Source organism: Mirounga leonina, unplaced genomic scaffold (genome assembly GCF_011800145.1).
Source record: "Mirounga leonina isolate KUSES-001 unplaced genomic scaffold, KU_Mleo_1.0 Mir_150, whole genome shotgun sequence".
NCBI classification, from domain to species: domain Eukaryota; kingdom Metazoa; phylum Chordata; class Mammalia; order Carnivora; family Phocidae; genus Mirounga; species Mirounga leonina.
The window spans coordinates 24,102,839-24,124,799 of record NW_023270374.1 but is presented as its reverse complement, the minus strand read 5'-3'; the positions used below and the strand labels follow the sequence as shown (position 1 = coordinate 24,124,799).

The 21,961-nt window shown below is 42.6% G+C and overlaps 1 protein-coding gene across 1 annotated transcript; it reads right to left on the bottom strand.

Moving 5' to 3' along the window:
• Positions 1–20,176: 20,176 nt before the first annotated feature.
• On the bottom strand, positions 20,177–21,724 carry DEFB132 (defensin beta 132). The gene is made up of 2 exons (XM_035005619.1): positions 21,673–21,724; positions 20,177–20,454 (listed from the first exon to the last, which is right to left on the bottom strand). Exons 1-2 carry the CDS (start codon positions 21,722–21,724, stop codon positions 20,177–20,179), a joined length of 330 nt encoding a protein of 109 aa, XP_034861510.1.
• Positions 21,725–21,961: the final 237 nt, after the last annotated feature.

Genomic DNA, 21,961 nt, shown 5'->3' with positions numbered 1-21,961 from the left:
GAAGGCAGACGCTTAACCATCTGAGCCACCCAGGTGCCCTGTATGGTAATTCTATGTTTAACTTTTGAGGAACCACCAAACTTTTCCTCAGTCACCACTTTACATTCCCTCAAGCAATGCGTAGGTTTCCAATTTCTCCATATCCTCCTCAACACTTGTTATGTCCTTCCTTCCTTCCTCCCTCCCTTCCTTCCTTCCTTCCTTCCTTCCTCCCTCCCTTCCTTCCTTCCTTCCTCCTTTCTTCCTCCCTTCCTCCCTCCCCCCCCCCTTCCTTCTCTCTCTTCTTCCCCCCTCCCCCCCTCCTTCCCTCCTTCCTTCTTCTTTTTTTTTTTTTTTTAATAACAGCCATTCTAGGGACACCTGGGTGGCTCAGTGGTTAACCGTCTGCCTTCAGCTCAGGTCATGATCCCAGGATCCTGGAATCGAGTCCTGCATTGGGTTCCCTGCTCAGCGGGGAGTCTCCCTCTCCCTCTCCCTCTGCCTGCCGCTCCCCCTGCTCGTGCTCTCTCGCTGACAAATAAATAAATAAAGTCTTAAAAAAAAAATAGTCATTCTAATGAGTGTAAGGTGATATCCATTGTGGTTTTGATTTGCATTTCCCTGATGACTAATGATGTTAAGCATCTTTCATGGGCTTCTTTCAAAGAGCCTTTTGTGTGACTGAGTACTCTGAACTTTTGATCTTTCTGAGGTATTAACAAAAGTTTGTACAGCCACACTCTCAGCGTCTTTCCTAGAACATGCTTTCCTTACAGCAAATCTCCTCATGTTAGTAACCTTGGTCGTTGCATAGTGTGGGTATTTCCCAAACCAGCAAGTCCTGGTTGCTTTTGGGTTTACAGCTCTTTCCCTCACTTCATCTCTCTTCTCTCCATTTTACTATCAGCAGCAAGAAGAAGCCAGGCTTCACCTTCAACACTGATTCTAGTTTAGGGCACCAGTAGGAATTAGGAGGGCCCTGAAAGCCCTGAACGGCGGCGACCCCCCCAGAGTATCCGGTGTGTGTTCCTTTAAGCCAGCGTCGACCATGGCGTGGGCATACCGAATATCGCCAGCAGATGGCGGTAAAGGGCCAGTAAAATTAACCTCTCAACGACTTTAAGGGCGGGCTCTCTGGGAATGAATCCTGGATTTGTAAATCGCTAATGACACGTGTTTTTTTTGTTTTTTTGTTTTTTGTTTTTTGCTAATGACACGTTTTATTGTAGAGTTCACAGTTGGAGCAGATCATTGACCACTAGCGTGGCAAGTGAGAGGCCTTTGTTATGTGCCCATTGCTCTTGCCTGCTCCATGCCTTCAGCCTCATCCCTTCCCTTTCTTCTCCTGTCCCTATTTCTAGTTCCACGAGCCTTCCTTCCGTCCATCAAACAAGTTCATTTCCAGCTCAGCCTTTGGCACTGGCTGGTCCCCTGGTCTGAATGCTCTTTTCCACGTCTTCAAGAGGCTGGCTTATCATGCGTTGGTAATTCAAATTTCCTTTCTCAGAGAAATCTTGCCTGACCACAGTTTCTTTCCCATCACAACACTCAGTTTTACTTTATTTTATAGCATCGATTACTGCTGGACATCACACACTCATTTACTTCTTTCTATGTTTGTTATCTGAGTCCGTCAACCATAAGGTAAGCAGCACAAGGGCAAGAAATTTGTCATTCTGGTTTATTGCTATCCCTGGTGTGGGGAGCTGTTCCTGGCACATAGTTGGTGCTCAATAAATATTTATTAAATTATTGAATGGCTGAACTGGTTCTGCTAGTGTAAAGCTAGGTTTCAGTGTGACACTTGCATCGTCATGGAAACGAAGCTCCGACCTGGGGAAAATGCTCCAATGAGGAGGTAAAATGGAGTATCTGGCTAGCAGTCTGCATTATAAGACTATCACCAGTCTTGAGCTTCTGATGACAGGACCAGGGTGCTTGGTCCTGCCCTCCCATTGAACCGAGGCAATGAGCAGAACATCTGGAACCTCCAAGTTGTCCTTCATCTTCACAGAGGCATGTCCCTGTGTCAAACATCGGAGAATCTTTTTGTGCAGCTTTTTTACTGGTTGGATTGAACCTGCCAATTGTCTCTTAAGAATGCACCAGCACTGGGGCGCCTGGGTGGCTCAGTCGTTAAGTGTCTGCCTTCAGCTCAGGTCATGATCCCGGGGTCCAGGGATCAAGCCCCACATAGGGCTCCCTGCTTGGCGGGGAGCCTGCTTCTCCTCCTCCCATTCCCCCCTGTCAAATAAATAAATAAAATCTTAAAAAAAAAAAAAAAAAAAAAGAATGCACGAGCATTCACTAAAAAAAAAAAAAAAAAAAAGAATGCAGCAGCACCTTGTGCCCAGCCCACCTGCCACCTGGGTGGGGTTCAACATCCATCTCCTGTGAAAGTGCATCATTGTAACTAGCTCTGAGTTGGCCCTTGTACTCATGGAATTTCAGCAGAGCTCTGTCCTAGGCAAATTAGGATTTGTGCTGGGGGATGAATAGGGGAGATGATGTAAGATGGAAGGTCAATAGATGCAAGCTCTCACTGCTGAAGATGGTGGTTTGGTTATTACTAGTTGACATCTTAGGGCTGCGTGGATTTTTTTTTTTAGTAGAAGCACATTACGAATATGGATTAAAAGTAAGTGTTTAAATAGCCATTTACATAAGTTTAATGTAGATGTGCAGAGTTATGGGCAGAGTCATTTTGAACAAGTCAGTGAGAGAATACTGGTATAACATCGACTGAACAATTTTCTCTTTTTAGATGTTTACAGTAAAGACAATTCTAAATTAAAAACAAATCTGAATAGCACTCACAGTCATGAACCATTTTTGAGAACTGCAGGGTGTATTCCATCGTGGAGCATCTCAGTTTGACTCTAGACTCATGCACCTAATGCTGGCTCTCAGCTTTAATTTCAGTTGTTTAGTTGGGTGGGCGGGGGAGATGCTTTCAGAGACTCACTTGGACCTGCAGCCCAGAACACTGAAACATAGCCAGAAACTTCAGGATGGTTCTTGACTTGTATCCCATCTCTAAGTTTCCGGGGACACAGTATCTTCATGATAGGGGTAGCTTGCTTTCTGCTTGTGATGGGCCAGCAGGAGACTACTCTACTTCCTGTGATGACAATTCCGAAATTTCCTTTTGGGGAATCCACCCTGGCTCCATTCTCAGTCCCTGCAAAAGCTGGCTCTATTTCTGGATTTGGGGGTGAGATTTATGACCAAGACTAAGAGTATTCTATCCCCCCAGCCACGGACTGATTTAGAGGTGGGCACAAGACCTCAGTAAGGCCAATCAGTCTACTGAAGCTCAGGTCTTGGGCTTCTATTTGTGCTGCAGGGGTGGTGAGCTCTCTTGCCTACTGGGTTTCCTGTTGCAGTTGATGCATAATTGCAGCTGCATGAAGCCACCATGTACACATGGCCTGACAAGGATTCCAATACAGCAGGAGCTGGATATCACCACTGGAAGGGAAAGGAAGACGGGTTCTAATGCCATCATGTGAGCCCTCACCAATAGCCTTGATGATTGTCCCTGGTCTTTCAGTTGGGTGAGCCAATAAATTACCTTTAGAGTGTTGACTGATATGTAGCTTAGTTGCTCCTTTTTGTATTTAAACTCGGAATTTACTTGGAAATACATCAAGAAACTAAGATGGCTCGTTAACGGCACTTTCTGAGGTTCGCCCTCTTAGGAAAAGGAAGATGCAGAAGCTTAAAACAAAATTCTTATTTATCAAAATACATGAATGAGTTCTGGAAATGTGGCTTTACAGTTTTTAAATTCTGTGATTAATTCAATCAATATTGCATGCCTAGGTGTGCCTGGCTGGCTCAGTCATTAGGGCGTGTGACTCTTGATCTCGGGTCGTAAGTTTGAGCCTCATGTTGGGTATGGAGCCTACTTAAAAAAATATTTCATGCCTACTCTGTATCTGTGCTAGCTGCCCATTCTAGCAAGGTCAGGGAGCTCAGCAATGGGAAATAAATGCAGTCCCTAAATGCTTTTATTTCCTTCATTGGCACACCTCACTTAGCGGGAATATCAGCACTGCCTTGAAGAAATGAGCAATTCTCATCATCCAACAGCTTCATGTTCCAATTATTTTGATGTTTTGTCACATCAGTAAAGATAATTAACTTATTTGCCATGGGATCCATGGCTGGCTTCATAGGTGTGTGACCTATGCAGTCACACAGGCCCCCATACTCAAAAGAACTCTTTACTTGGTTTAATGTTCTGCTGTAACTGTCTTGACATTCTTAATAATTTTAGAACAAGGGCCCTCACATTTTTATTTTGCACTGGGCCCCACAAATTATGTATCTTGCACTGCCCGCAGTCTATCAGGTTGAATCTCATATTCCTTAAATCCCCCAATTTTTTGATTTGCAGAAGCAGCTGACTGCATTCTTCATCAGATTTATGCCACCAGCCTGCATTTCTCCCATCTGATTCTATGAAAATGAATGAATTCCTGTACCGTGTTTCATAGCCTCAGGACACACCAGATGATGATTAAGGGCATGAACATGGAGAAATGTCACATCTTTCACTTCTTTCATCATGTTATTTGACTGATAAATGATGCTGTGGGAGAGGAGCTTGAATAACGGCTGGAACATTCTCTTCTGGTTTGCATTGCTCTAGTGAACTCAGCTTTTTCATATTTGTGCCAAATTTTAAAAATTATTTACTAGCGAAAGAGCCCAAAGAGTTACAGGGGCTAAAATTAGGCCCAACATTCTTTGCTAAAAATATCAAGAGGGACGCACTTTGTTCATAGGTCACAGGTTGGGTCCTTCTTGGAGGGACCCTTTGTCTACTCCAAGGATGGGACCTGGGAGAGATTGAATGCCAGGTCGGGGAAAGTTTCTTTCTTTCTATAAGATACAACGACAGCTTTTCCTCCTTCATGGCAGCCACGACATCCTCAAATTAAATGAGGTTTCGGGGACAGTGATCAAAGGCAGCTGTGCAGGAGGCAGAGGGAAAGCACCTTAAGTGCCCTGGGAGAGCTTCAAACTCCCTCTGGCTTGAAAGGAAGAGATACTCTTGAGCGAGAAAAAACCCAAGTGGCTCATTCCAAGTCTTCACCTAATAGGAGACTCATTTCCCCAACCCTTTCTGAGGAAACATTTCAAACGTACAGCAAAGTGGAAAGAACACCCTTGCCCCACCACCAAGATTCTACTCTCAGCAATGGACTGTACTTCCTTTATCACATGTCTGTCCATCTGTCCATCCCCCATCCATCCATCTGTCCATCTTGGTTGGTGATGACATTGTAGGCCTGTCAAACTAATGCCTGAACTGCTTTCTGCAGAAGTTTTTTGCATAGGAGAGGAATAAACTTATATACTGCTTAAACGCTTTTGGATTTTTCTATTAAATGAAGCTGGATTTAAGCCTGACAATAAAGGAGGTTTCCCACATTCTATCTATATCTATCCTTTTTACAGCTCCCAATTTTTTCAAACACAGGCCTGTTATAAATTCTGTACTTTTACAATCTGAAGCTCAAAACATCATTTTCATTTTTATATTATTTTATAATGTCCAAGATTTTGGTGTAGGAACTTTGTGGTAGTAATTACTGTTGCTTCCGGGTACACGGTAGGTTTTTACTTCTTTGTCCCCTTGTGGTTGGGTGGAACCACGTGACTAATTCTGACCAATGAATTGTAAGAAGAAGCACCTGCTGTCACTTGAGAAATGGAACATAAAACTGCCGGTGTGAGGCCCTGCAGAGTTCCTTTTACTTCTGGAATGGTGTCTGGGAATATTAACAGCCAGCCTGGGTTCTGGGGACAATGAGGAGTAGAGCACCCCATTGCCATGGGATGGTCGTGCACATGAGTAAGAAAGAACGCTTTTAAGACCATTGAGATTTCCAGGTGGTTGTTCCTGCAGCATACCCTAGCCCAGCTGTCCTCAAACTGTGGTCAGTGGACTCCTGGGGGCCTCAAAAACCCCTTAAGGTGGTCCTCAGGGATGGTCAAACTATTTTCATATCGACACAAAGGCATTATTTGTTTTTTGCTGTGTTAGCATTTGCACTCCTGGTTCAGGAGCAGTAGTGAATAAAACTGCTGGTGCCAAAGCACGAACCAGGGTGGTGGCACCGAGCTGTACTCTTCATGCCCTTCCAGTCACAGTAAAAACAAACAAAATACCCAAGAAACAACAAAAAAAGTTTTACTTAAGAACATCCTTTTTTTTTTTTTTTTAAGATTTTATTTATTTATTTGAGAGAGAGAAAGAGAGTGAGCATGAGCGGGGTTGGGGGGAGAGGCAGAGTGAGAGGGAGAAGCAGACTCCCTACTGAGCAGAGAGCTCGATATGAGGCTCTATCCCAGGACCCTGGGATCATGACCTGAGCTGAAAGGCAGACACTTAACCGAGCCACCCAGGGGCCCCACTTAAGAACATCCTTCATGGAAATTATAATTTTAATCAAATTTCATCCCTTGAGTACTATGGGGACCAAGGGCAGGCTGCTCCCAAATGTGCCATTTTGGCATATTGATTTTTTAAAATAAAAGTTACTTAAGGCACCTGGGTGCCTCAGTCAGTTAAGCATTTGACTTTGGCTCAGGTCATGATCTCAGGGTCCTGGGACCAAGCCCCATGTTGGGTTCCCTGCTCAGTGGGGAGCCTGCTTCTCCCTCTGCCTGCCGCTCCCCCTGCTTGTGCTCTCTCTCTCTGTCAAATAAATAAACAAAACCTAAAAAAAAAAGAGAAAAAACAATGGTGCAAGGACACTCAGACTCTCCTCTGTCCCCCTGAAAGCAGGAATCTCCCATGTGAAAGATACTGTCCGTATACTGAGAAATAAAAAGACATCTTTATCATCGGAGACAAGGAATTACATTTATTTATTTTTAAAATATTTTATTTATTTGAGGGAGAGAGAGCACACGTGAGCAAGCAGGGGGAGCAGCAGAGGGAGAGAGAGAAGCAGCCCTCCCTCCTCCCCTGCCCCCCGCCCCCCGCCCCCCGCCGAGCAGGGAATGATCCGGGGCTTGATCCCAGGACCCTGGGATCATGACCTGAGCCGAAGACAGATGCTTAACCGACTGAGCCACCCAGGCACCCGGAGACAAGGACTTAAAAGTAAAGAGAACTTAGAAGCAAACTTTGTTTTTTTCTAATTTACTACCTCAGTCTAAATTCTGCTTAGAATTCTCTACTAAAGTTCCCAAACACCTGTTTTCTATATCCTGTCAAGTAGTCACAAGTTTATTGTTTGTCTAAAATGTATAAAAACTGCCGATCTTGGTAATTTCTTCAGGTCTCAATCTCAATACTGGGCTTCTGTGCACACGTAATAAAATCTTGGGTTTTTTTCCTCCTGTTACCTTATCTCATGTGAATTTAATTCTTGGTTCAGCTGGAAGACCTTGAAGGACGGAAGAAGAGTATTTTCTTCCCTACAGAACACATTTTTTTAATATTCGGTATGATGAAATGGGAAGCACACCTAAAGCAATTTTGAAGTATAATGGTTGTTTCAAGTTAAAAATATTTGTGCCATCGAACTGTGGGCTGTACTGGCCACTCTTCATGAAACTATTTTACTTGGATGAATGACTTATAGACAAACTATAGAATCTACCTAAATAGTACCCTGGGAAGACTGATGTGGCCCACTGATGATCAGGTGACTTTTTTCTTTTTTTAAAAGATTTTATTTATTTATTTGACAGAGAGAGACACAGCGAGAGAGGGAACACAAGCAGGGGGAGTGGGAGAGAGAGAAGCAGGCTTCCCGCCGAGCAGGGAGCCCGATGCGGGGCTCGATCCCAGAACCCTGGGATCATGACTTGAGCTGAAGGCAGACGCCGATGACTGAGCCACCCAGGTGCCCAAAAAAGTGACTTTTTCCTGTTATGTCTAGATCATCTTAGTGCCTGGGACATGAAGTCTCTTTTCTTCGACAGGGGAGAGGTCAGTACTACAAAGATTTTGTTCCTATTTCTTGTCCTATATTTTGGTATTAGTTGCGGTAACATTAGCTCATGTAACAAACAAACTCCCCAATTCAGCATTTTCACCTAATAGTTTACTTCTCACATACACCCCAATCCACAGTGTGACGGGTGGCTTGCTCTCCATGTAGTCATTTGGGGACCCAAGCTGATGGAGGCCCTGCCACCTTCAACATGTAGCTACCAAGGTCTCTCTGGGTATCACCAGCCTCCTGGAGGCTATTTGGTGGAAGAGGGGATATTCCACAGAAGGAGTTAGCAGGTCACCAGAAGGTGGTATTAATCACTTCCTCCTACATGCTGTTGGCCAGAACCCAGTCACATGACTCTCTTAAGTGCAAAGAAGACCAGATGTAGTATAGAGGCAGGAGGGAAAGAAACTAGTTTGGGTGAAAGCTAGCCTAGTTCTGTCACTTTTCCTTTGATTATCATTTCTTCAGCAGGGAAAAAGGGGCAGAGTGTTCTTTCTGTTCTGGGAGCTGTAATCTCACCTTGAGCCACCCTGAGACCAAGAGCATAGCTGTAAAAACGGATATAGAGATGATGACGTTTCATGTGGTCAACAGATGCAGGCAAACTGTAGTTGTCCCATGTGGGAGGCTTAACCTTTTCTCCCTGAAAAAAAATGAGCACCCAAACTATTGGTTCTAAAAAAAAAAAAAATCCAGGGTGCCTGGGTGGCTCAGTTGTTAAGCATCTGCCTTTGGCTCAGGTCATGATCCCAGGGTCCTGGGATCAAGTCCCACATCGGGCTCCCTGCTCGGCGGGAAGCCTGCTTCTCCCTCTCCCACTCCCCCTGCTTGTGTTCCTGCTCTCGCTATGCCTCTCTCTGTCAAAAAAATAAATAAAATCTTAAAAAAAAAATCCAAATATTAAAGCTTTTCAATTACTTCTTTTCTCACTTTTGATTTTTTTCATTCTTCCTTTCACTTATAATTTGTTACTTTTTTTTTTTTTTTAAGTATTATCCCCAACATGGGGCTTGAACTCACAATTGGAGATCGAGTTGCAGGTTTTGCTTACTGAGCCAGCCAGGCCCCCCATTTCTGTTACTATCTTAAATCTTAGTTACTATCCTGTTACCATCTTAATGTTATCAACATTGTCCTATCAAACTATGTTTAAATTGTAACATTATTTAAAACTTGAAAACAATATTCATTAAAAACACAATGAGGTCTAATTTAAACACATTATTAAGATAATACCTACAATGCACTATTTTAATTTGGACTTTAGAAAAGTCAAGGCGTTTATATTTAGACTATTTGTACCGATAAAGCTTACACAGAGACTATGGGGTGACAGTATATCCTTTTAACTTTTTCTAATTTGATAGCTTTAGAATTAAAAACCAATTATAAAAAGTCTTTAGATATACATGGATACTTATCAATGTATTAACATTCCAAAAGGCATTTGAAAATAGTGGACACTGTAACATCTCAATGCAAATAATATTAATGCTAAATATTACTATAGAAATTTTATTTTGTTAAATCTACTCAGAAAATTTTAGTGGAATTTTAGTTCACATAATTTTATAGTATAACCTGGGTATTTTTATATGTGAACCAAGTTGTAAGTCATTAGTTCATTATTCATACCAGCCAGAGAAAACTGCTTCTGAAGGCCTCACCTGATTGGGTCAGGTCTTTATGGTTAATCTCCATAAATTAAGGCCACTTTGACCTAAGTCTTTAATTATATCTGCACAATCCCTTCATAGCTGTAATTAGATCAGTATTTGATTGAATTACCAGGGGACAGAAATCTTGGGGTGGGAGTAAGGTTAAAATTTTGCCTTCTGCAAAACCCATGTTGTTATTACATTTGCATATCCTCAAGTGTCATCATAGGTAATGAAAGATCTAATGTTGTATAGAAAGGTAAAGGAAATTAAAAGGTTATCGGCAGTTTGCTTTAGTATAAAAGTCTAATTTAAAAAAACAGAATAAAACGTGCCATCTCTGTATTTTCAAGACTTTTGACATTCTGTAATCAATGCATCATTATAAAAGAATTGAAGCATGTCTACATTCATCTTCTCAAAAACAATTACAACTATTTGTCAACTTTTCTTTTTGCTAATTGGTAAAATTAAGTATTGAAAGCCCCAAAACTGAGTGTCGTGGGCTGAAAGTTTGTGTCCCGCTCCAAGATTCATAGGTGTTGGTTTCCAAACCGGGGAATTCCCGGGGCAAGGGAGGGGAGGACCTGGAACCCGCCCCCAACCCAGAGGGCAGGGAGAGACTCCGAAAAAGAGGCAGACCCCCCCAGATGGGTAGGTGGCAGGTTCAGTAAGCGAGGGAACTTACCTCCAACGCTTGTCCTGAGCCTCGCGGGGTCCGCAAGGCTCCGAGTCCAGATGGTCTCATCAATGGAATGCTGTCAAAGGTGTGCCCTTGAAAATGGCTCCGGCTGTGGAGCTGGTGGGCGGAACGAACGTTCCAAGCCCCGGGCAGGGGGTGAGGGACCTCCAAGCGCCCGGGCTCAGCTCCCGGGTCAACCGGCCATCGTGGCCTCTCGATGATCCCCTCCAACGGCACGTCGCAGTCCCAGCCCCCAGTGTGGCTGTACTTGAAGGTGGGGCCTCTGAGGACGTGATGAAGGACAAACGAGGCCGTCAGGGTGGGGTTCTGATCCTTCAGGATTAGTGTCCTGGTAAGAAGAGACCGCAGAGCCAAGCTCGCTGTGCGCCCTGTGAGGACACAGCGGAAGGATTGCCAGCCGCAAGCCCCGAGAGCTCTTCCAGAAACCCGCCCTGCCAGCCCAGGATCGGCGCCTTCCAGCCTCCGGAACTGTGAGCAAATAGACCTCTGTCGTTTAAGCCACGCAGTCTATGGGATTTTGTTAGGGTGGCCTGAGCAGACTAATGCCCTGAGAAATACCAACATTTGCAGCGTGATTATTTCGCACATTTTATTATTTGCCTTTACATTTGGAAATAAGATGATAAGTATTAAAATGTGAAAATCGGCGCTTAGCTGGCTCAGTCCGTAGAGCATGCAACTCTTGATTTCCAGGTTGCAAATTTAGAGCCTGATGGTGGGGGTAGAGATTACTTAAAAATAAAAACCTTAAAAATATTTAAAAATCAATCCCTACATAGGCTATATTAGAAGAGTGGTGGTTCATTCTTTTCTCTGCAGCTTACAAACCAGGGCCACAGAATATAGTCTTTTTAAAAGGAAAATAAACATTTTTTTTTTAAGATTTTATTTATTTATTCATGAGAGACAGAGAGAGAGAGAGAGACAGAGACAGAGGCAGAGGGAGAGGCAGGCTCCCAAGGAGCAGGGAGCCCGATGCGGGACTCAATCCCAGGACCCTGGGATCATGACCTGAGCCGAAGGCAGACGCTTAACCGACTGAGCCACCCAGGCGTCCCGAAAATAAACATTTTATTTTCAAAAACCTCAGTATTTCAGCTTTAGAAGAGAATGCCTTGAAAGTAGCTACTGTGCCATTTGTCTGGGCTTAATGCCGTGTTATATACGTTATTAGTTTCATGACTTGCTGCCAATTTGTAGTTTGATAACTCGTAAGTTCAGTTTCTTCTGTGAATACGATTATACTGAAAGATGGAGTATTAAGGACAATTCAGTTTCATAAGAGCATTTTGGTTTTATTGATTAAAATTCGTCTTGAAGTGGATTAATAGTACAGTCTCTTAACATATTTTCCCTCCTCCTTCTCCCTTCCCTCCCTCTCTCCTTTCCTTCCTGGCCAAGAATACAATCATCATACGGTTACCCTTGAAACAAGATTCAGAATTATTTTTCTTCTTTGCAAGGAAAAAAAAAACCTGGCAAAGAAATGGGGGTAAGCTAAGCACATACCTATTAAAATAGTGATTGAGACCGAGCATATTTAGAGCTCTGGGTTCATCTTTCCGAGCATTCCTGCTCCTCACAATTACTGTTTCAGTTCCATGTAGCAAAATGACAGAGAGGAAAAGGGAAGGCAAGAACCCTTGTCTTTTCGTAGGAGAATTGTTTGCTTAAGGTATATGTTTAAGTTATACCTCTTGGGTACTTACATTTTAATATTTTATATTGAGATTTTATTTTATAAGAAGTCCATATTGATATAAATTAAAAGTTCTCGGGGCGCCTGGGTGGCTCAGTCGGTTGGGCTTCTGCCCCGGGGTCCTGGGATTGAGCCCCATGCCGGGATCCCTGCTCAGTGGGGAGCTTGCTTCTCCCTCTGCTCCTTCCCCTGCTTGTGCTCTCTTGCTCTCTCTCTCTCAAATAAATAAAATCTTTTAAAAAAAAGTTCTTTATTGTCTCCTCCCCCATATGACATTTTTGTAATTGTGTATTTTACTTTTTAATTTCAAAAATTACCATATAGTAAAATGGACCCTTTTGGGTATACAGTTGTCTGAGTGTTAACTACCACCAAAATCAGGATGCAGAACAGTCCTCCCACCTCCCCAGATTCCCTTGGTATCCTTGACTACCACAGGAAGGAATTCTTTCATTTTCTGCCCAGGAAATCAAAGCCTGGCTGGCAGGCCAATTGAAGCGGAGAGGGGAAAAGGAACCAGGTGTCTTCTAGCCAGTTAGGTGCTCTTTTCAATCCTTCTAGAGTGGCTTTCAGCTCCTCCGGAGTCCTTGAATCCAGCAGCTCTTTGTTCATACTCTCTCCAGAGCAGACATTTGGCTTTCTCTTGATACTAATTTCTCATTTTATTTTGCTTTGAGTAAAGACTGTGAAGTGTCTAATTTCTGCTTTTAATTTTTTTAAAAAATTTTTGATTGCAATTTAAAAAGACTTTGCCAAATTTTGTGAATCTCCACAGGTTTTTGGAAAGAAATGTTTATTTTTTTTTTTCTAGTCATGCAGAATGTTCTGTATTTTAGTTACTAGCTTGTTAATTGATTGGTAAAAATTTTCCATGTCCTTATTTTTTTTGCTTTCTGTACTTGATATATTGATTTCTAATAAAATTGGAGGTCGTTTACCTAGAAGAAATTTTAGGAGAGACATTCTGGAAGGGAGAAACTTTATAAGTAGAAATGTTATATACAGGGGTGCCTGGGTGCCTGGGTCAATCATTAAGCATCTGCCTTTGGCTCAGGTCATGGTCCCAGGGTCCTGGGATCGAGCCCCACATCAGGCTCCCTGCTCAGCAGGAAGCCTGCTTCTCCCTCTCCCACTCCCCCTGCTTGTGTTTCCTCTCTCGCTGTGTCTCTCTCTGTCAAATAAATAAATAAAATCTTTAAAAAAAAAAAAGAAATGTTATATACAGCATCTTCTCTAGGATCCCCTCCATGCACTGTGGGTGAAGGGGGTAGACAGGGGTTGTGGCTCATCCTTTGATGGTTCACCGTTAGTAACACCATAAGTAATTTTGGGATTGTGCCTTAGGGAAGCAATTTACCTAAATTTTGTGTATCAGTGGAAGTGTTCTTTTTTATAATTATATATATATATATTTAAAAATTGAGGTATAAATGACATATATTAGTTTCTAGCATACTTTAAAGCAACTTTCAAATATATAATACAATATTATTAATTGTAGTCACCATGGTATACATAACATCTGTGGACTTATTTATTTTATAATTGAAAGTTTGTACCTTTGATCCCCTTCACCCCTCCCTCCCAACCACCAATTTGTTATCTGTATCTCAGTTATTTATTTTTTTAAGATTCCACATTATTATAGTTACATTCTTAATTATTTGGGATGACAAGGATAATAAATAAAACATTTATATATAATTTATATATTATATACATATAATATAAATATAAAAAATATTTTTGACCATTTCTAGTTATTGTGCCACATGGATCCCTGTGAATCCTTGACAGAGAGTGAGGAAATGAGTAGGAAACTGGAAAATGTTATTATTATTTTTTAAAAGATTTTATTTATTTATCTGACAGAGAGAGACAGCGAGAGAGGGAACACAAGCAGGGGGAGTGGGAAAGGGAGAAGCAGGCTTCCCGCCTAGCAGAGAGCCCAGTGCAGGGCTCGATCCCAATCCCGGGATCATGACCTGAGCCGAAGGCAGATGCATAACGACTGAGCCACCCAAGCGCCCTGGAAACTGGAAAATGTTTTGCCAGTTTGAGTCGTGATATGCTTTATAATTATCATGATTCCATTAGGATATTACTTTTTCTTGGTATTGTGTTTACTGTAGAAAAATTAGAAAGTAGAAAAATTACATGTATAAATAATAGAAAACATTGTCCATGATCCCATATCTTTGTATATCCATTTAGGGCCTCTTGCTATCAGAAATGTTTTTATGATGATAGAGAAATAATTTACTTGCAATCCCATGCTATTTTCTAAAGAGATTAAGTGCTAAGGAAGGTCATTATCTGCTGACTTGGTTAGGGAGGGAAGGACGTGAAGGGAAGAAGAAGCGAGAGGGCAAGATGGCCTTCACATAGGGAGCGGGGTTTGTGGGAGAATTATAGGGAGCGGGTTGAATCCAAGGTGTGGGAAAGAGCTGTGATGAATGGAGGAGTGGAGTGACTGCCAAGACCCAAGGCCTGTGGGCTGAGGTGTCAGTGACTGAAAAAGAACTTGGAAAAAAAACCAAGGATTTTTAAAGGGAGGGGTTGTGAAGATTTGTTGGATAGGATGATGGAAAAGGTCTTCTGTATTTCCCCATGAAATCTTCGGTAAAACATTTTTTTCTCATGACTGCGTTGTGGAGCTGAATCTACTTTGGGACGTGTTGCATTTCTTCTTTGAGGAAGTCATGGAACAAAAATAATAGCTGTTGATAGAACCCCATCCAGCATTTTGGGTACCTGTTTGTACGTGTGCATGTGTCTTTGCTATAAAATGGGATCAGTGTGATTTTTATAGTGCTCTTTGAATTAATAACACAGTTGGATTCATTCTGTATGACTGAAGAAAGCTCTAAATTTATCCTTTTTAAAGGATGCATAGCATTACACGTTATGTATATATCTACTTTATTTAATACCTCTCATTCCTGGATATTTAGGTAGTTTCTAGTTTTTCACTCTTCTAATCTATGCTGTTGGGATTATGTTTGTACAATACATTTAAAAAAACATGGATTCTTGGGGTGCCTGGGTGGCTCAGTTGTTAAGCGTCTGCCTTTGGCTCAGGTCATGATCCCACGGTCCTGGGATCGAGCCCGGCATCAGGCTCCCTGCTCCGCGGGAAGCCTGCTTCTCCCTCTCCCACTCCCCCTGCTTGTGTTCCCTCTCTCGCTGTGTCTCTCTCTGTCAAATAAATAAATAAAATCTTTAAAAAAAACAACAATATAGATTCTTAAAAACAAACAAACAAACATGGGTTCTTGTTATTTCCTTGGAATATAGTCATTCCTAAAATCAGAGTCTCTGAGGGGGAACGCCTGGGTGGCTCAGTTTGTTAAGCGTCTGCCTTTGGCTCAGGTCATGATCTCAGGGTCCTGGGATCAGGCCCTGCATGGGGCTCTCTGCCCAGTGGGGAGCCTGCTTCTCCCTCTCCCTCTGCCGCTCTCCCTGTTGTGCTCTCTCTCTCTCTCAAATAAATAAATAAAATCTTAAAAAAAAAAATCAGAGTCTCTGAGCCAAAAAGCATGAACATTTCTGGGGTTTTTGAAAAGGATAGCTAAAATGTCTTCCAGATTTACCCATTTAGTCCTAAATAGGAGTGTCTGATGACAAGACTTGTTTCTGTCTATACCTTGACAAACTTGGGTTTGCAAATCTTGAATATCTGACAATCCCATAGATAAGAAAATGAGATCTCATTGTAGTTTTAATTTGCACTTACTTGTTTTAAAATTTTTTATACTTTATTTTATTTTTAAAATTATTATTTATTGGGGCACCTGGGTGGCTCAGTCATTGAGCGTCTGCCTTTGGCTCAGGTCATGATCCCAGGGTCCTGGGATTGAGCCCTGCATCGGGCTCCCTGCTCTGCAGGAGGCCTGCTTCTTCCTCTCCCACTCCCCCTGCTTGTGTCCCCTCTCTAACTGTGTCTCTCTGTCAAATAAATAAATAAAATCTTAAAAAAAAAATAAAATTGAGAATGCATGAGCCAGTTGAAGGGCAGAGGGAGAGAGAGAGAGAGAGAGAATCTCAATCAGGCTCCGTGCTCAGCACAGAGCCTGATGTGGGGCTCCATCCCAGGACCCTGAGATCATGACCTGAAATGAAATCAGGAGTCAGACACGTAACCAACTGAACCACCCAGGCGCCCCTCTATTTTATTTTTAACTGAAGTATACTTGACATATATCATATTAGTTTCAGGGGTACAACATACTGGTTGGACAGTTATATGCATTACTCAGTGCTCACCATGAGAAGTGTAGTTACTATCTGTCATAAGTTATAATAGCATTGTACCACTATTACAATATTATTGACTATATTCCCTATGCTATACTTTTCATCGTGGAAGTTTATTTTATAACTGGAAGTCTGTAACTTCTAATCCCCTTCCGTATTTTGCTTCCCTACCCCACAACTACCAGTTTATTTTCTGTATTTATGACTGTTTCTCTCTGTTCTTGTTCTTTGTTTATGCATTTGTTTTGTTTTCTAGATTCAACGTATAAGTGAAATCATATGGTCCTTCTCTGACTTATTTCACTTAGCATAATACCCTCTAGTCCATTCATGTTGTTGCAGATGACAAGATGTCATTCTTTTTATGGTTGAGTAATATTTCATTATGTACATATAATATTTGTTTAATTTGCATTTATTTGATTCCAAGTAAGATACTGTTTTCCTCATGTTCTTTGGCCATTTTAGACAGTTAAGTTGCTAGTTCATGTCACTTATCCATTTTTCTACTGGGGGTTTCATATTTTCCTTCTCTTTAAAATTTTGTTTTTTCCTTTTTTTCTTTAAAGATTTTATTTATTTATTTGACAGAGAGAGACAGAGTGAGAGAGAGTGCGTGCACAAGCAGGGAGATCAGTGGGTAGAGGGAGAGGGAGAAGCAGACTCCCCGAGAAGCAGGGAGACCGATGCAGGGCTCGATCCCAGGACTCTGGGATCATGACCTGAGCTGAAGGCAGACACTTAACCGACTGAGCCACCCAGGCGCCCCTCATGTTTTCCTTCTTACTTTATGTTAACTTACTATATTTTTAGGGTATCAGCACTTCATCATATATGTCTCACTTTGTCATTTGCCTTTTAAGTATTTATGATACTTTAATTTTTCTGTTTCACTTTGACATTTATTTTATTTTAATAGCTTTTTTTGAGGTATAATTGACATACAATAAACTGTATACATTTAAAGTGTCCCAAGTTGGTAGGGTTTTGCCTTATGTACACCCTGCTAAGCCATCACCACAGTCAAGGTAATGACCACATTCATCACTTCAGAGTATCCTCATGGCCCTTTGTAATTCCTCTCTCCAGTCCGCCCCACCCACCCTCCCTATTCCTGGGCAACCACTGGTCTGCTTTCTGTCATTAGCACTTACTTTGAATTTTGGAGAATTTTATATAAATGGAATAATACAGAATACACTTTTTGGGTAATTAATTATTAAAGAAATACAAATTAAAACCACAATGAGATACCACTACACACCTATTAGAGAGGTTAAAATTAAAAAGACTGACTATATACCAAGTGCTGGTGAGGATGAGGGGCAAGTGGACCTATACTGATGGTGGGAATGTATAATGACACATCTTGGGGAACAGTTTGGTATTTCTTTAAAAGTTAAGCATTCACCTACCATGTGATCCAGCCATTCCACTCCTAGGTATTTACCTAAGAGAAATGAAAGCATAGGTCCATACAAATACTTGTACATGAATGTTCATAGAAGCTTTATTTGTAAATAACTCCAAACTGGGAACAACCCAAATGTCTATCAGCAAATCTGGATAAATAAATTGTGGTATATTCATACTATGGAATAGTACTCATAAATCAAAAGAAGTGAACTATTGATACATGCAACAATGTGGATAGGTTTCAAAATGATATTTTTTGACATGGAAGTTAATATTTTATGCTATATAATCAACTTAATTTTACATGAATTTTTCCTTTATTGCCATACTTAGAGCTTCCTTGTTCCCAAATTAAGTATTTGACTATATAATCTTTTTTTTTTTTTAAGAGAGAGAGTGTGTGTGCATACATGTGAGCAGCGGAGGGTGCGGGGGTGCAGAGGGAGAGGGAGAATCCCAAACAGGCTCCACACCCAGTGCGGAACCCAAGGCAGGGCTGGATCACACAACCCTGAGATCATGACCCAAGCCAAAAATCAAGAGTCAGATGCTTAACCAACTGAGCCACCCAGGCGCCCCTCACTATATAATTTTTTATTTTTATTTTATTTTTTTAAAAGATTTTATTTATTTATTTGAGAGATTGAGAGAGGGAGAGCACATGAGAGGGGAGAGGATCAGAGGGAGAAGCAGACTCCCTGCTGAGCAGGGAGCCTGGTGTGGGAATTGATCCAGGGACTCCAGGATCATGGCCTGAGCCGAAGGCAGTCGCTCAACCAACTGACCCACCCAGGCGCCCTATATAATTTTTTAATACTTTATTTTTCACGCTGTCATTTTTAAACCATCTGGACTTAATTCTGGTTTGAGGTATGAGGTAGGGAATTGGCATATAAGTTTTTTGTATGGTTAGCTAGTTTCCAGGGTTGCTTGGAATTGTTTGGGCCTGAGTGTCCTGGTTTGTTTCTCTTGGGTGGAATTTGGCATCTGTCACATAAATGTTATACAAAATTAATGGACATCAAATGTAAGAGGAAACTTATGTATAATCCTGCTTTCCAACCAAAAAAAAAAAAGTCATAATTTTCATGGGTTTCATTGTATCATTTGAAGAGATAGTTTGACGTAATGGCAACCATAGCATAAGTGGTATTTTGGTTTTTTGTTTTTGTTTTTTTATAAGTGGTATTTTGGATACTGTTATTAGTGTGTACTGTATTTTATAAGTATTTTCATTTGTCCATAATTATACATATACATATTTATATACATAATTATACATATACATAATCATTCGTATATAATATTTCATCATTTAGAGTTTTCTCATTTTCTTGCCATTTTATTTTATTTTATTTTTTTTAAAGATTTTATTTATTTATTTGAGAGAGAGAATGAGAGAGAGCAAGCACATGAGAGTGGGGAGGGTCAGAGGGAGAAGCAGACTCCCTGCCGAGCAGGGAGCCTGATGTGGGACTCGATCCTGGGACTCAAGGATCGTGACCTGAACCGAAGGCAGTCGCCTAACCAACTGAGCCACCCAGGCGCCCATTTTCTTGCCATTTTAAATAACATTGCATTGCACACCCTTGTGCCTTTTTGCTTCTTTTGAATTAACTTAACAAATGGATAGATTCCTAGAAGTTATGTTTACTGGGTTAAACAAATAGAAGTTCTGTTTCTTTGTTCTTATTTCCACCTGGCTTTGCAACAGGGTTATGCCAATTTTATATTGTGGGTGGGCACGTTGGAGTCACAAGCATCATTGCAGAGCGTGTTACCATGTTGGATCTATGTATTTTGTCTATTTTATTACACAAATGAGTAAGTGAATGCCTCATCAGTCAGTCTACATGGCTGACCCGAACATACACTTTTAGCCCTTTCCTTTCTCACCTCATGCTCTGTGGCGGCCGTGGAGGAGCACCTCTCGGACCTCCGTTCCCGAGAAGCTGCTGAGAGTGCGGTTGGTGGATGGCCTCCAGCTACCACACTGCCAGGTCCACAGTAACATTCACCTCCAGGCCACGTTCTCCAGGGGCCGCTCCCAGCCATGACTTTGCTCCATGGGGTACCAGAGCTTGGTGATCTCTGCCCTGGGCGGGCCTCCTCTGAGGGGGCGATCCTTGCTTTGAGCCTTTCCGTTAGCCTTAGATCTGTAAACTCAGGCTCCTCCTGGGCAGTCCTCCTGTTGCCCTCCTTTTACAGGTCCCAGACCCGCATTGTGGTCTGAAGGCTCTCCTGCCTCCTTATGCCCCTCACCTTCCTCCATCACAGGCCTTTCCCCCACAGTGAGTCTTTTCATGTCCAATTCCACCTTGACTTCCGCTCTTGGAGGCCCCAGACTGACACATGCCGGGTGGATGAGCGCGTAGGGCAGTCATTTGCATAGGATAGATACAAACTCCAGTGTTTATTAAGTGAATGACGGAGTGATGTAGAAGACAGGAGCTTTGAGATGGGTCATAAATTGGAGCCGCAGAAGGAAGGAGCCTCAACCTTTTATAGGGGTACGGTAGTTATGTTGAATACTTGGAAATGACAGTGGTTTTGGTGGTATACCCATTTGATGCTCCTCATTTTGTCTTTTTGTAGTTTTTCTGCAGCGGTTCTGAGCTTTGTGGACAGGAGGTGGTGCGATGGTCCTTAAGGGGTCTTTGACACAGCACAGTTTGTACCTGTCGCACATGAATATGGATCTTTCCAGGGAGTTGCAGGACATCTTGCAGCGCCCCGGGAACTTGTGCATGCACCTTGCCCCGCCCCCGCTGGCTGCAGAGGAGAGGACAGGAGTGGAGGTTAAGGGTAGAAGCAGCCCAGGGACTTCCCAGGGGCCGGGGCTGTGTAGGAGTGTTGGGCGTTTTATTCTGAGATGTATGCTTGAGATAGCTGGCAATTGAGAGGTGGGGAGGCAGGGAAGAGGAGACAGAACTTGCCTTGACTGCTGGCCTTTGGGAACTCTAAGGAGCTCTCCCTCTGCCAGTCTTCGTGGCTTCGCCTCTGTAGTTAAAGCCCGCACTTTTCGCTGTCACTGCTACCACAGAATGTATGCGTGAAACCAGGTCTTCACGTCAGGGAGGAACTTGAACACTTGAAAGGGGGAATTAGGGCTATTCTTACCCCACAGCCCCACTTTATATGATGTTTCTGCCTCATTTGTTCTCAGGGAATATGAAACTAAATATCAGTCAACCCAGGGCAAAGGAAAAAAAAAAGTCGCATCATTCCCTAAGGCATTAAAGGGAAAGTGACTGTTGCTACTGACGGGGTATTTGCGCATTCATACACTGCCTGACACCAGGGGCCACTTTCTGGTTAAATCTGAGCGCTTTATCTCCGCTCTGTCTGCCATCACCTCAGCACAGGCATTTTCTGAGAACCCTCCTCCTCTGGCTTTCTACACACCCATTGCCTGGCTCTCTGCTTTCTCTCTCTTTCTCTCTGGCTCTGCATGCTCTCCTCACCCCAGGGTTCAAGTTGAGCACCTTGTTTACCATCCTGTGTGAACTTGCCCTCTGAGAGGTCTCTTTGCCCTGCCTGCCAGCACTCTGTTGGACACAGGGATGGGACCCCTGTCTTCCTCCCAGGCGTGGTCTTTCCTCCAAGCACTAACCCTGGGGCTGATCTTAAAGGATGAAAATGGCAGAGAGAGATGCCTTCTCAGCATCTTAGGAGTTTAGTAGATATAGGGAGCTCACGAAAAGTGAAAGAAAGATATTTTGGACCAGGTTGAGGCTGACTCTTGTTTTAGAACAGGAAAAAAGTTTGGGGGACTGGTTTTTGTATAAGGTCATATATAGGGTGGTGGCTGGGTCCAGGGTATTGAGGCTGGTGGTGAATATTGAGAGGTCCCCCACCTTAGGTTGGAACTCAGTAGGGTGAGTCCTGCCTCCAAGCCTCAGACTGACTTGTCTGTCACCAGGTCTGTCAACCAGATCTGCTAGTGTTCCTGGCCCCCAGCCCTCCTCCCTCTTCCTCCATCCATTTTACCTGGAATCGCCAGGAATCCAAAGGATGCAAAGACCAGGAGCAGGAGCTTCATGGCTGAAGGGGTGGTTTGGGGAGCAGGTGGTGGTTTAATGGAGTCTGGGCCCTGTTTGTGATATGCTTGGAGCTACTGCCTTTATAGGAGCCACATAATGCCAGGATACTGGGCAGTGAGCCAGGGAAGAGTTCTTTGCCACCCAGAACAGTCAGAGTAGATCATGATGTCTACTAGTCTGGAGCTTTGATTGATTTATTGAGCACCTGTATTCTAGGCTGTTGGGAGGGGAAGAGG